The 15,758-nt window shown below is 41.5% G+C and overlaps 1 protein-coding gene across 3 annotated transcripts in view; it reads right to left on the reverse strand.

Annotated features, from left to right (window-relative positions):
• The window catches only part of ankfn1b (ankyrin repeat and fibronectin type III domain containing 1b), a 150,472-nt gene that overhangs the window by 116,120 nt on the left and 18,594 nt on the right, over window positions 1-15,758 (reverse strand). Inside the window, exons 1-2 of one of the 3 annotated variants that reach the window (XM_005748466.1) lie at window positions 10,972-11,414; window positions 751-932 (exon numbers count right to left, since the gene is read on the reverse strand). In XM_005748466.1, coding sequence (XP_005748523.1) covers window positions 751-932; window positions 10,972-11,090 — 301 coding nt within the window. In that variant the 5' untranslated portion in view covers window positions 11,091-11,414. Of the gene's footprint in view, window positions 1-750; window positions 933-10,971; window positions 11,415-15,758 lie in introns of those variants that run through there. The other 2 variants (XM_005748464.1, XM_005748465.1) reach the window with 2 other exon arrangements.

Raw genomic sequence — 15,758 nt, forward strand, 5'->3', positions numbered from 1 at the left:
CAAGAGGAGGAGAGAAGAGAGAAAACAGTGAAAAGATATACACTGTTTTCTCTTGTACATGCAGCTGCTGAGACAGATGGCTGCTGGGCGCTCTCAGCCAAGTGAAGCATAAGACAGGATATCACAGAACCAATGCAGGTGTGGGCATTTGAACAGAAATAAGAAGACTTTAGCTTAAGCTTTTACTGCCATTTAAACTCTTGTATCGCCGCCACAAGATCATTTTCAAATAACTAACCCTTTGAGTTGCGCTCAGGCCAGAGACTGCCGTTTCATGGTGAAAAATGAAAGACAGAGCAAAGTTCACCAAGAAAAAAGAGCACTTCTAGGTTAAACCCAAGTGGCAAATTTCATACAGGGTGCCTTTACACTTGCTCAGTATCTGCAAATTGCTTTGCAACCCACCTCTGCCACACTTCCTCCTTTTCATGCTGTTTCTTACTTTATCCATGCCAAGTATGTTTTGAGCAGGGGTCTTGCTGCTGCTGCTGCTTTCCTCACCTCCATCTTTCCATAGATACACCATAGACAGGTGGAGAGGTCCTACCACAGGGTCAATTTTCCCTCAAATTACTGCAGATTGAAATTATAATCACCTTTTTCAAACAAAAGTGGTCATGGCCTGACCACAAAGTGGTTAATTGCATCACTTTGATTCTAACAAGTTGCTTGATATTGTTTCTCCAAACTCTGTTAGCTGAAAAAAAAAATAAGCTAGCTGTGTGGTGCTAGCTTCCATTTTGTCTTTACCTGCAGGTGGCAAAGTGCAGGCCTTTGAGTGGCTGGTGGCAACTGGAGGATTCTTCATGCGCGGAGGACTCCCGCCAATGAGATCAGAGTGGTGGACCCTGGAGACCGTTGGAGACTGGGGGATGCTGGGGAGGGTACGCGACTTAGCCAGTATGGGTCTCTGTAGCTTCCTTTCCAGCGACCTGCATAGACAGCATAAATGGTCAATTACACGGATCGTTACAATACCACAGTCAAATCCAACATCAGCACTAACACTGACTCAGGCACATACTGGTAGACAAATACAACTTACTGTTAATGAGCAACGAAAGCATCTTTGCCAATCAATAGCTAAATTGCTTCCACCTCAGTATAATCAACCCGAAGGTCATTTGGAACACTAGAACAGTAGATCGATAGTGGACTGAACACTGTCCAATGGGACGCAAATCAATGGCTACAATCACAAGATCGGCTTAACAAATTGGTGACAAGCACACATCCAGGCTTACTTGTGTCTTTTTTATGTTAATATTTTCTCACAGGAGACTGCGTACCTTGTGCTCTCACAGCCGTGCTGCGTTAGACTGCAACAGATGACTGATATTACATACAAATCCTCTCTGAAACATTTGTGTCTCATTTATAATAGAGACTAAGAATCTGGAAACAACAAACTCAGTACTGACTCAGTGCATTGAGTCCACCTCCAATGCCACTTCCGATCAGATTGATGTGCTGAGATTTAATGAAACGTGGCCGGCATAGCAAACATCAGCCTGGTGGAGCTGGAAGACATCTGACCTCCAGACTTTAGCGTGACAAGCCTGGGTACTAAACACATGATCCCCAGCTGAAAATGAGTTGAAGACATGCAAGCTGAATTCTCAGAGGCTGATTTTTCCTGAAAGCTTCAGGGGAAAGTTTTTATCTGTGATTAAATGTGTGTTTTGTTTTAATATATACACAAATGTATATATATATATATATTATCTCATATCATATAATATGAGATAACTGTTTCATTTTGAGCATTTTGAAGATGAAACAAGACAACCACTTGCAGATTTGGACAACAAAACAAGCTGTTAAATTTCATAAGCCGGCATAATGGTGTGTCATTACACCAGCATATGCCTTAGAGAGCAAGTGTGCCTGCATGCAAATTTCAAACCTCTCTGTCTTTTTGGGTGTTTTTCATTTTTCCTCTCTCATTTGCCGTCTAGTCCTGTTTGTTTCATTGTGATTTGTCAGCCCTGCAACCCAGATTACATTCCAAAAACTAACAACAGTTCCACATTTTATTATGTGGAACTGTTGTTGACAATTAGAATTGCAGTTTTGCAATTATTTATAAGGTCTGAGGCAGAAATTAACTTTACTAATTTGCTGGGAAATAAACACGAGAGTTAAATGTTGCAGTACTGTGCAAAAGTCTCGAGTGACTCCTCATCCTTTTGTATTTTGCTCCCAAAGAGCCAGACTTTTATTGTCATTGTTTAAGTGTTCTTGAGCCATAGTTCTCCAGGCCTTGTACCTGACCATTTTCAGAGGAATCTATTTTTTGTTTGTTAATACTTGCCTATGAATAATTCAAACATTAATAAGGCACCTAACTCAAGGGCTGAGCCAATGTTGTGTCTACACATAACAGACACCTCGGCAAAAAAAACCAAAAAAACATTTAAAAATATATCTTCAGGCACTTTGTTACTAGCAGCCTGTGCAAAAACACATTATTTATTCCCATTCTTTAGTTGAATCTATGAAAAGATATGAAAAGAAAAGTCACAGTTTGGCAGGTATTAAATATTTTTGCACCAACAAGGACATCAAATTGCCATATTTCAGTATGCTGCGCACTGTGTCCTCAAAACAACTGAAGAAACCGAAACCATGCAATACCATCTGAAAAGCATCTGATTCACAACAACTTTTTTCAGCATGGCAGCAATCCAAAACACACTGACAATACAATAAAAGCATATCTGCTTAGAAAAACACAATGCAACACAATCAGTCACGGCCTCCCCAGACCCCAAACTCATCATTATTGAAGAAGAGCTTGCAATGTCCTTCCTGAAGACTACTTAAAGAGATGACAAGAAAGCTTTCCTAATAGGGTTCAGTGTTTAGAAATGAAGGTGGTCATACCAAATATCGACTCTCAAGCTCAACAGAATTGTACAAACTCTGTGTTTGGCTTATATACACTCTGTATGTTTGCACGTTTTAGTGAATCGCTGCACCTATTTCTCATCTCCACAGTAAAATCTAAAGAAATGAAGAGTGACTTTTGCAGATGACTGCAGATCATTTACTAAGCATGAATGATGACTCGACTGTCTTGAGTTCTTGGCAGGCAACCTTACGGTGATTACAGGACTGCCCCTATGAGCTAATGTAAACATCTTGTTTGTAAGTGTTCCCATTCAAAAGATTCAAAAACATGTACTCTACAGATAAATCTGCCTGTTACCACCAGAGCAGGTAGAGTAAGGTAAGAGCTCTTAAAGGGCTGGAAAAAGCAGAGGCTTGTGCAGCATGTACGCATTAATCACAGTCTAGATTCATTCAGCAGACATCAACCAAGGCCTCAATAAACTAAATAGGTTGAGTGAACCATACAATAAAAACGAGAATGAAATTCTGTATTCTGTATAACAAAATTCTATAACCTCTTCAAATGTTTCAGAGAAGCTCACAGCCACTATCATATACCATCTTATTCCATTAAATTTATGTTGTCTCCACTGTGCTGCTGTTTATGTCGTGCTGTTTTTCTGCTTCATGGGAAATTTATTTTTATGTATCATAATGTGTTTCTAACTGTTATGCTCAGCAGAACAGGAGCCTGCTGTAAACCACTTTAAATTGAGTCAGGCCAGTTAAACATGACTTATTTAATGTAATAAATGGAATGATTGAAGGGATAAAAACGCCTGGGCGGACTAAGTGACAAACAGAAGCATCGTGTGTACCATTTTGTGTACATTACCGAAGGATGGGCATTAACTTGTTCATCACAGAATGATTTGCCATCGGCAATCATTCACTGTGGGCTGGCTGAAGCAAATGAATCACTGTATACTCCCATCACTGTATAGTAAAGTTGCCCGTTTAATCCAATTAAACATTTCCTGTGCCGATTTGACACACAAGCAGCTGTAACTGGTAACTGTCTGCCAGGCTTCACTTCCACTAATTCAACTCTACCTCTCGACAGTGTTTGAGGGGCTGGTGCATCTTGGAGCGTTGTTATGCAATTATCAGGCAAATAACATGGTCTGCCGTGAGGTTACTTGTACTAAGAGATTGTCCAAGAAGTCGATGTGCTCTAGTTTCAAGGAGTATTTTATTTGCATGCAATTAACAGGTATCTGTGTTCCTGACAAGCACACATACTGTCATGGTCCTGGGCCATGTTGGCCTAGTATTCTTAGTTTTTGTGTGTTTTGTATTTTGTTCCCTATTTATGCCTTGGTTCCTAGGTTATTTAGTTAAGATGTTTCTTATTTGGTTACCTCCTGTGTGCCCCTGTGTATCTGTGAGCCCTCGTCTCTCCTTGTGTTTTATTCCATGTTTTCCCCAGCCCGTTATGTCTGTGTTCTCCCAGTGCTCTCTCTCCTCCTGTCTGAACCTCCGTGTACTTCCTGTTTTACTTTGACAGTCTCTCGTCAGTATGCGTCATGTTGTGTTCACTCCTGCCCTGTCTCGTTATGGTTATCTGTGTCAGCTGTGTTCCCCATGTGTTCCCACTTCCCTCGTTAACCCTCTGTGTATTTATGTCTGCGTCTCCTTCAGTTCGGTGTCGTGTTCTCCCTCATGCTGTGTGTGATTCTCCCTGTGTTTCTTGGTGAGCTTTATATTTAGTTTTTCCCAGTTTAGTTTTGTATTACCCGTGATCTGCCTTTCCAGCAATAAAGCTGTGCTCTCTGAGCTTATTCCCCGTGTCCCTGTGAGTGTGCGTTTGGGTCCTCTCCTGCCTGCCACACAGCCGAATCATGACACATACAGTCTATTGATGCAACTTGCTAACCAAGCAGATAGCTTAGAGTTAATCTCATGTCTTCTCCAGTTATGTTGATTTCTTGCTCCAAAAATAACAAGATATCAGCAGCTAAAAAGCTTAAAATTATGCTTTTCCAGCTGGACCTCATAAATCAACTGGCCTCATCACTATGGCTACATCCATCTTTCTGGTAAATGTATCCTTTTAAAGAACACTTTTTGAGCGGTTACATTTAATTTGACGTCAAATGCAATGCAAAAATCCCGGGTGTCAAAAAATGTCTCCTATGTGGTCCGAAACAGGGTGAAAGGCTGGTAACCGTGGCGATACAAATTCAGAAAATGAACAAATTTCATCAAATATCATCAATCTGATGTAAGCCAGACATTAAAGCCTTTCTTCTACACACAGGATCATATCTAATCCATTAAAGAGCTTGCCTTTACGAAAGAAGATTATTAGTCATTAATTAATTCATGAGGAAAACCAATGCTGCAGCTTTATTAAGAAGTGCATGCACTCAGCGGTGAATAGGAGTCTTTTTGGTACCAGCATGTTTTTACAAGCCACTTCAGTAAAACTCAAGTGTGCCGTGTTTGAGGGGGGATACTTATGTTCTCTTTTAATTCTCTTCGATCGCTGGCTCAGGATATGCGGCGTAAGCTCGGGGTTTACTCGGTGCTAGGGAGCTATCAGGTAAACCAACAGCGGGTGCAAAGTCAGCACATCTGCAGGTTTGAGAGGCAAAGCGCTGCCGGCAAGGAAACCGAGAGCTAAAAGAAAACACGGGTGGTGAATTTGTGAATGTTTGACACTGACAAACCGCGTGGTGTGTAATACTTTAACGCTGACTATATACATGTGTGCAGGACTTACACAAATAGAAACTTTGATAGTAATGCAAACTGAAAGCTCTCTTACTCCTCGGCAATCCATACTGACTTGCATGAAAAAGCATCTGCCCGAGGTGCGCGCGCGCACACACACACACACACACACACACACACACACACACACACACACACACACCTCTTCTCAGTGAGCATAAGATGAAATAACTCAGAGTCCACGGATAAACAAACGCACACACATACAACTGCACTGACACACACGTGCGCAAACACAGTTGTTGGCCTCCCACCAGCACATCATGATGATAACACACTGTGCTGAACAGCCGGCCCAGGCCACTCTGACAATTTGGGCTTCACTCATCCAACAAACCTGTTGCTTAGCGACTCTGACTACAAACGGGGGAGACGAGAGATCGCCGGAGAGGCTTATTCTTGCTTCCCAGCAGCAATTTATACTTTCATAACAACAGCGTCTCGCCCAGGGTTGCGAGCATCAAGTGCACCACGTTTTGTGGGGTGTTTCTTTTCGATGTCCTTCTGAATCGATCATAAGTTAAGCCTGCCCTAAAGTACACCTTGCATTTTGAATCTAATGAAGCAGTAATATACAAAATGAGCATCACGTTTTATTCCATAGGATAAGAAACTAACACATGAGACCACACGCTTATGGATAAAGTGTTTCATGAGGTCATAAATCAGGTGATAAGTTGGATCCTTTTCTCACAGATTTATATACAAACAGACTTCATTATGCAACAAGAGGAGCCGCCACCTGCTGGCGATTAAAGCAAGTGCAGGTTCAAGGCACTTCAGCATCGAGGCGTGTAAGCTCTGTCTACTTTTTATAGCCATCCTCTGGTAAAAACAGAATCACGTGTTTGAGTGTTGTTGTGTTTTAAGCACTCACCCGGTTTGTTTTCCTTGTTTTTTGGGGGTGGAAGGAGCACTTCTCTATATCTTTGAACGCTTGACTTAACATGAAAAGACTGCAAAAAAAGCCTCTGTTCTCTGTCTCAGTGCAGACTAAAATTAGATTTGTTTCTACAAGAACACATTCTGGTACAACAGAAGCACAGCAATTTGTATTAGTGACCTATATTAATTCCAAAAGTAGCACGTGCAGTGCCTTCAGTCCTTTTTGGTAATCTGATGTGAAACTGTTGAAGTATTTTTCCATTGAATGCTATGTAAGGGTTCTTCCAGCCTCAGAATGGGTCTCTGGGAGTAAATACACACAGCAGTAAGTCTGATCACCACATGCGCAAAGGCATTTAACAGAAAACGGTGTTTGATTAAAACGAATGTACACTATGCTTAAGTAGATGAAGCGCTAGCTAATAAGGATGGGTTATGAAGACTTTTGAAGAAACATCCTATGCTGGGGATAGAGATGGGGGTTGGCTGTGCTGGTGAATGTAGCTGCGTAGAAAGAACTATCTATGGTGCTGAACTGACTTAAAGCACACTTGCAGAGCACAGCAAGTGCACATCCTCATACTTGTTTACACACGTGCCCACGTTTTCATGCTCCGAACTTCAGTTCCAAACTTTTGCCCTTCTTGTCTTCACATGCTTTCATGAATTTGTCTTCTTAACAATTTTATAGATTTTCGAAAGATTGTAATCCATAGAAATCACAGACCTGTGATGTAAGTGTAGTATTTATTTTATTGTTGAGTTTAAATGTAACTTATTGAGAAGAAATTGGTCAAAAAGAAATAAGAGCAGATTAAGTGACAAGCGGGAGAAAAGGCTATTCTACATTACGTAAAGATGGACATTAAATTGTTCATTACAGACTGACTCACCATTACCCATCATTCACTGTGGACTGACCTTGTTGTCACTATACATTATGCTAATGGTTGTACCTGAGAGGGGCCATGCAGCAGTAAAAGATGACTGAAAATACAGCCTGTCTCATGTAGTAAGGAAATTTTGCAGTTACTTGTTTAATCTAAAGCCTTTAGCACTTTGAAATCATGCTTTTCTTACAAGGGATGTAATCAGAACCAGTACTTCTGATATCTTTAAATACCAAAATTCATTGTTTTTTGTGATTGTGCTGTTTTGAGGTTTTTCCTGTACATACTGAGCCTGCAGATCTTCCCGGACTGACAGCGGCAGTATTGTAGTCTTGTCTAGTCAAGTCTCCATTGGCTAACATATTTAGAATCGCCAACGTTGCATAAATTCTTAAAGCTGTGTTGACACTAGAAATTACGGGACAACCAGCAACCACAGAAAGCGAATGACTTTCAATGACATGAAGCATCTACGGACAACGGGAAATGGGCGGGACCTGAGATAATGTTTTTTCAACTTCCAATTCCGTGTTAACTCACATAGCACAAAGCATTTCCAAGGTACCGCTGTCTGAACACATTCAGCTCCACCTAGACGTTATCACGTGCGCTTCACGTTACCGTAACTCCTCAACCATTTTGAACAAGAGAGCAAATTCAAACGGTTCCTGAAAGATGAGATTACTTCATAACTTTACAGCCAATATTTAAAAAATAAGTCCAGGTGCCCTGTATGATACTTGGGTGTTAAAGGGTTAGGGAGTTTATGTTTAAGTACATAGATCACTCTTTTTTTCTTTGCTACTGTGATACTGAATTAGGTATTGAGAATCACGTAACTCTACTGGCACTGGTAACAGCCACTGAATATCTGCATCTGTGACATGATGATTTCTAATAGTAATATGGACGACTTACGAGGGCTGTGCGACCCGCGCTCATTGTTTTAAACTAGTAAGTAGGCTGGTTTGTTGCTGGACTAGCGGACAGTCTCCATTCTGCCTCTTGCTGTGCCTCAGGTTTCCATCACTCTCACTCTTCGCTCTCTTCACATTTTGTACCCAATACATTCTGTAATTAGCATTTACTTCGAGTGTCTATCGCCTGTTTGAAAAGGTACATATCTCACTGAACTCTATCAATCACAAAGCTTTTCTAGACAGGCAAGTACAGCATGAGCTCTTTGTTAGACAACTGTAATGCTGGAGATTACTGAGGCCAGATTTTCATTCATTCACTGAAAACAGAACATTGTTTGATAGCTGTCCCTGCTGAAGTCACCCTCTTTCTCTGCAACCATTAATAAATAATACATCAATCTCTATTTTTGGTCATTTTATTGCCCTTTTTTCCCCCTCTTCCCTGCTCCTATTCATTTAAAGGCAAAAGAGACAGCTCCAACTTCAACAAAAAAAAAGTCTTGTAGCAACTCTGATAGCCTCAAACCCCTCTGGCTCCTCCTTTATGCACGACAGTGTACCGAGAGAACAAGCATGAGAGTGGGCAATACAGAGGGAAAGAGAATGATAAAAGAGGCCGAGCGAGAAAGACTGAAAGTAAGACTGGAAGAGATTGAGGGGCGTAGGAAGCGGGTGGCTTGTGAGAAAGAGACAGTGAGTGGGAGAGACAGAGACAAAGAGACTGTGGGGATGAGAGATACTGGATTTGTAATGGCAGGGAATGTGAGTCTTTTTTTTTTTTAAATACACCAGATGTCCACCCACGTTAACACTTCTCCTGTGAGAACGATACGAGATTTGATGGATATATTTTCAAAGTCTAGAGTAGTGGCACTGGTGGGAGTTTTTCACACTGGGGCTCTGATTTTCATTTTTATGCTGGTTGTATAATTTAACACTGACTCAGACGTAATTTTGGGTTCTTGTTAAGAGCAAGGCAAGGTTGATCATTAGAAGGACAGTCGTGCCGGTAAGCAGAAATAGAAACACAGAGCTCTAAACTTAGCGTCGAAGTTTTCTCGTTTTCTTTCGGGGCATTTAGTTTAACGGTAATCAGAGTGAATAACGTTGCCTTTCAGAATTCAGGACGCTAATTGCAGCGCTGCAGTACACAGCAAGAAGTTGTTAGATCTTAGTAGAGCCACGCAAATTGAGTTTGCAGGAGGGTGTGGACAGCTTCTGTTTGACACAAACAAAATTAGCACTGTTGCGGAGGAAGCAATATTTCTAAATCCATCTTCATAATGAATTACAAGACCAATCCGAGAACTAGAATTGAAGAAGTAGAGTTTGATTGAATGTGAATTGTGGTCACATTCTTCTCTTTCTCCCTAAGCTACCACATTGGAAAAATGGTTCTGTAAAACACCACATCATCATTTGGGTACAACATGTAATAACGTAATCAATTTATCCTATTACATATTTGTAAAATGTTTTCCTAATTAGTGGATGAATTCTTAAGTGAGAACAAAAACTTGTTTTGCTGTCAAGGTAACCTCGATCACCGAACGCCAAATTACAGCCGGTTCATCTCTGAGTCAGAGCGGATGTTTGTGCCAGATGTAATGACATTTCTTCCAGGTGGTTCCGAGATATTGCATTGGCAACAAACGGGGCAGTAGTGGGGGTCAGAACACGATGTCACGGTGACCGTTGCCTTCGACGACGGGAAATTGAATCGATTCATTCTCGAGTGCTGAAATTTGAGCAGCCTTTAAGAGATATTGCATTCGGGTGGAAGGTTTGACCGGCTGGACGGTTAACCAGAAAAGCTAATAACAGTCCTGTTTTTGAGATGACTGTAATTTAGAAGATGAAAAGTAATTTAAATCTAGATTACCAGGGTGATGCCAGAGTAGACCATAGACTTGTGACATTGATGTTAGTTCTTCAAACTAAAAACTAAAAACCTGACTTATTGGCACCTGTAAATTTGTCTTTGGAGATCAATAACAGCAACAGTTGTGGTTGTAAATACGTGCGTGTGTGGTAAAAATAAGGTGAAGTGGGTAGACTTGGCCAAGAAGGACTCTTTGCGTCTCCTTCTCTATATGGAGCCTATTGACTTCCTCTCTATTTTTGTTCTGTGCAAAAGCTCCATATTCAACTGCACGACACTGGAAAGAATCTATAGTAGCTACCACCATGCCTGACAGCAGCTATCCGCCGCACCTCCACACTTATGTAACTCGAAGCTTACTCACATGCATACAAGCACATGTTTACATGCACATACAGGTACACAGTCGCTTTAAAGCCTCACAGTCCTGCAAAACATACAATTTGCATGTGGGCTGGCTCATTCATTTCATTTTCATTTACCGGTAGATGTTTTTCAGAATGTTACATACATATATTACACTCCCTTCAGTATATATCTGACTGATATTACTTAACCATTAAACCCTGACACACATGTAGAGGTGCAAGTGTGTGACCAAGTGGCGCACACCCTCAAACCTCTCATGTGCACATGCTCATTCTGTTGCACTGAAAGTCACAAGATACAGCCAAGTGGCAAGGTTTACAGCCTGGAGACAACAGTATATACCAACCAGGCATAGTGAGACACACACACACACACGTAGACACACACGACTTACCTGGCCTCGGCCACAGTGCAGCAGTAACTGCCACTGCGCCGCGAGCTTCTTCCCACCCGCAGCTCCTCTCGAGACTTACGGCGATTAAAGTAGTCTGTGAGTTTCCCAAAACTCGCCATCTTTTTCGCTTGTCGCTCAACTCCACCTCCCCGTCTCTCCTTTTTTTTTCTCTTATTTTTTTAATGTTGATCCGTAAAATAAGGAAAGATTCTCTTCTACAAAGCTCCACTGTGCACGACCTCTTGACTTACAGTCTGCCTTGCTCTACTTCTACCTGGATTCAGTTGTGCAGTTTGGCATCAGCTGCAGGTCCGACTTCCCCCGTGCTCCTTCATCCCTTTTTGCCAGAACACTTGTGCAGAAGAACGAGGGCTCTGCCTTTCCCTGCCTCTCGCTCCCCTTTCGATCCGTCTGCTGCCGCACACGGTGCTTGTACGCTGATTCTCTTAAAATAGTAACGTTTGTAACTGCCTACCAATCGACACAGCAGGAGCAGTGTCTCCCCCAGTGGACAGCAGACAAGAAGGAGGAGTGGGAGAGAGAGAGAGAGGAAGAGAGAAATGACAGAGAAAGGGAGGGTTCCTCAGTGTCTGTCTTCTTGTGTGCTGAAGGAAGCAGGGCTGGTGGGAGAACATGAGCTGCTATGATGCTTGTACCTAAGCCCACCCCCCTCTTTCTCACTCCAAGTCTCTCTGTTTTTAGTGCATATTGGCTGTGATGCACAATTGTGCGCTCTCTCTCTCTCTCTGTCTCTCTCGCTCCCTCTCGCACACACACTCTCTCTCTCTCTCTCTGTAATGCATGCATTCTTTCACACACAACCTTTCGACTCTCGGTGAGCAGAATCACGGCGTTCAAGCAAAGCTGGTGAGCAGGTGCCAGCGGTTGAGCATTTGGGTTCATCACTCTGTCTCCAGCTTCGATCTCTCTCTTCTTTTCCACCCCTGTTTCTCTCCCTTTGTCGCGGACACACACACACACACACACACACACACACACACACACACACACACACACACACACACACACACACTCGGATTCAACCTAAAGTGCACCTGCTCCACCATGATAACTTTCTCCAATTGTTTGTCTTTCAATTATTTGCAGCTGAGCGTCTTCAACCCTGATTTTTTTTTTCTTACCAGTAATGAAATGGAAGCAGATTTAGCTAGGACCACCAGCTGGTGAACACATATATTGAGAAAATTAAAGACAATAGCAGGATGACAGGGACAACAAGGCAAGTGCAGCAGGAAAAAGAAATATGAGGATGGATGAAAAAGAGGTATGGAGTGAGGGCTATTTGTGAAGTGCCTTTTAGTGATTCACTGTGTATATATGTGTGTCTCCCTCCCACACATCCTGACAGCTACCTACTCTGTCTATTCACTGTCTCACCCTGACTACATTTTTCATTTTTATCTCCAAACATGTGATTGTGACCTCATTGTTTCTACCTCAACCATAAAACTCGCTCATTTGCATCTTTTCCTGATCCAGCGGGCTCTAAAGTATGCCCATGACATTTACAGGTAATGGACGGCATGGGCACAAATAACCAACACTGCAATAATCAGCTGCTTCTCCACTGAGCCTCTCATCCTGCAGTTTGGACGCCAGGTCATTAGTAACGGTAGTTTCTGTTCTACTCTCCCCCTTTGACGAGTTCTTAAGAACCCTTTACTACAGGTTCCAACAGAGGTATCTTTCACCCCTATGTCCTCTTAGAGAGTTAAAACAAAACTTCTCCGGAAAAATGGTACCAGAGGCGGTCTTAAAGTAAGGGGGATTGTCCATTGCTAAACTGAACAGCTAAACAGTTTTTACATTGGAAACACTGTAAATATTAATGTTATGCATGATTAGAGGCATATTTCAGTTTCTTCAGCAACTACAATTGGTTGTTTTTTCCTGACTGGAATTAGCATCCTATTTAGTATTGCATTGTTGATGCACCTTGCCAGACAATCTAGTTAGCTAGTGCAAGCACTAGCCCACAAAACTGCTGAGAGAAAACCACGAGTCTAATCGTTGCACAAAGTTGCATTAATAAAATCGGAATAATTGCACCACAGGATTTTGTATTAGTCCAAGTAAAAGAATTTGTCTTCAAAGGCATGTCTGTCTGTGTTTTTGGTACATATTACGTCATGGGGATCTAAGGGTCCTGGAGTAAATCTCCAAGAAATGAATGAAAGTCAGTGTAATGCCCTCTGAAGTCATGTGTGTGTGTATATGTGTGCATGTGCATGATGTTTGTTGCACTGTGATTCCACACTGACGTTAATGTTGTGTGAAAGGTGTGGGCTGTGTGCTTGCAGGTTCCTCTGCTGAAGAGTTCGGCTTATTGATCGGTCTCTCCTGTCTCCGTCTCTCTGAAAAATTCTCTTCATTCCATGCTTCTCTGTTATGATTTACACTACCCCTCCCGCAACAACCCATTGATCTGAGAAACAGCGTGGTCTGGCTGTGTTGCCCAGCAGGCATGCTAATATTTGAGTTCAAGTGTCAGAGAGACACAGAGAGACACTGACAAAAAAGACGCTGATGAGCTTTAAAGGATGTAAATTTCACCTCTTTGCTGATGACAAAATGTTATTCTGTAATAAAATCCCTGTGATGGGAGCATACGCATTTTGAAAGTCAATTCGGGAGTTTTATGTAACAACAACAAAAATGTTATTTGTTAGTGTTTCCAGAGATTTGAACCCATAATTGGAAGAGACACAATGACATTTCTGCAGAACTAACAGAAGAATATATTTCTTCGCTCATTTTCTTCCACTTGCCCGGATTCCATTTGCACTGACAGCAGGCCAAGCAGGATACTTCAAGTATCCTTTTTCCCAGCAATGCTTTCCAGGGTGATCCCAAGCCACTCCCAGGCCAGACAAGACATTTAATCTCTCCAGCAAGTTCTGGATCTACCCCCGGGTCTCCTCCCAGTTGGGTGTGTCTGAAAAAACTCCATATAGAGAGTTCAGAAGGCACCCCAATCAACAGCAAGAACCACAACAAGAAGGCATAGCGCCTCTACCCAACTCCAACCACACACACCCATATTTTGTTTTCAAGCGGTTTATTTCACACCTCAAACATGTAGTAAGCAATTAAACAAATAAAAGTAAACTGCAATAAATTACAGGTAGTAATAAAATACACTAACTCTTTTAGCTACGTCCACACCTACACGGGTATTTTTGAAAACGCAGCTGTTTCTATGCGCCACACGTAAACAGCATTTCGAATCACCGAAAACTGAGATTTTTTAAAACTCTGTTTTTGCGTTTACGTGTGGACGAGGAATGCAGAGTTTGTCACACAACGCCAAAGGTATGTGCCTTTTATTTACGTCACGATGTGCGCCATGTTATTGTTTACATGAGATGAATTTCTGCAATGGCAGATAGAGACAAAATACTGTTAATCTGACTATCTTGAGTTTTTACACGCTTACATATACACACGCAGTTACTGTCCCTCCATTTAGAAAGGCAGAGGCGTCACGGTGTGATTATTTTAGGTGTAGTTTCCTGTGTAATAACATTCAATATTACTATCAATACATTTTTCAAAAAATGCCTCTCTATGCAAAATGGGTTTAAAAACATAAACAACTGTGGGATCCTGTTTGTCTGTGATTTGAACCGGGGGAAGGGCGGATCCATATAGTTTGGCTACAAGTCAGTGTCCCCCATCACATGCTACACGTTTGACACCTGATCATTTAATAGCATAAATTTTATCTGAGTGATTCATTGAGGTCCCTCATTCTTCCCATTTTGCTCCGTTTAAAACAAAAATGATTCTGCATTGTTTCAAATGAAACTTTTAATCACTGGGTGGGTTTTAATTAGGCTCTGTCTCTATGCTCATAAGGCTGAATTCCATTTAATTAAATATTTACCAATGTAATTTTGATATGGTTTTATGACTAGTGAATCGATTTGCAGACACATAAATGCCTACAGTATTTAGCAGAAAAATTAAAATTTCGGATAATGAATGTGGACGCTCGAGCTAAATAGCAATAGAGAGAAAAGAGAGAACAGGAAAGAGTTTGAGCCGCAGAGACAGTGAAATAAAGAGCTCAAAGGATTGAGGGAAAAGTGAGTGAATCTTGACAAAAAAGGGATACAGAAGCAATGGCGAGAACTCCAAGCCTCTAAGAAGAATTTACCACCACAGTGAGGAAGAGCTGAGCTCCAACTATTGACAGCTTTAGTCTGCGTTTGGCTCTGAAATGGCTTTGGCTGATGAATAAATCATGCAATGCTGTTTTTTAGGGCTATTTTCATTCAAACATAAAAACATGCTCACTTTAACTATATCCATTTGGGAACACAATACTTGGCTTGCAAAAGTTGCTTTCATTGAACTAAAATGGTTATGAGGTCATCTCAAACTTTTAATTACGATTAAAAATACATAGGTCTATTTAGCTGTTGGGGCAAAGTGTGAACTACATTACTCCCTACAGGTTTTACTCTGTACATATTCTCAGAGAAATCTGATTTTCATAAAGAGTGAGTTTATGCGCATTTATGGAAGAAGTGTGCCTGCTTTCACAGACCAGCTATAAAGAACAGCCGTCGGCAACTGAAGTGAGTCCCTCCAGCGATGGGCATGCTCAGTACATACTCTAACTTGGCCCTTTGGTCACTCTTTTTTTTAAAGAAATAAATGTATTTGACATACATATATATATAGATATATATGTGTATATATATATGTATATATAGAGAGAGAGAGAGAGAGAGAGAGAGAGAGAGATGGATAGATAGATA

The sequence above is a fragment of the Pundamilia nyererei genome, unplaced genomic scaffold, assembly GCF_000239375.1.
Source record: "Pundamilia nyererei isolate P.nyererei 1_Seehausen unplaced genomic scaffold, PunNye1.0 scaffold00223, whole genome shotgun sequence".
NCBI classification, from domain to species: domain Eukaryota; kingdom Metazoa; phylum Chordata; class Actinopteri; order Cichliformes; family Cichlidae; genus Pundamilia; species Pundamilia nyererei.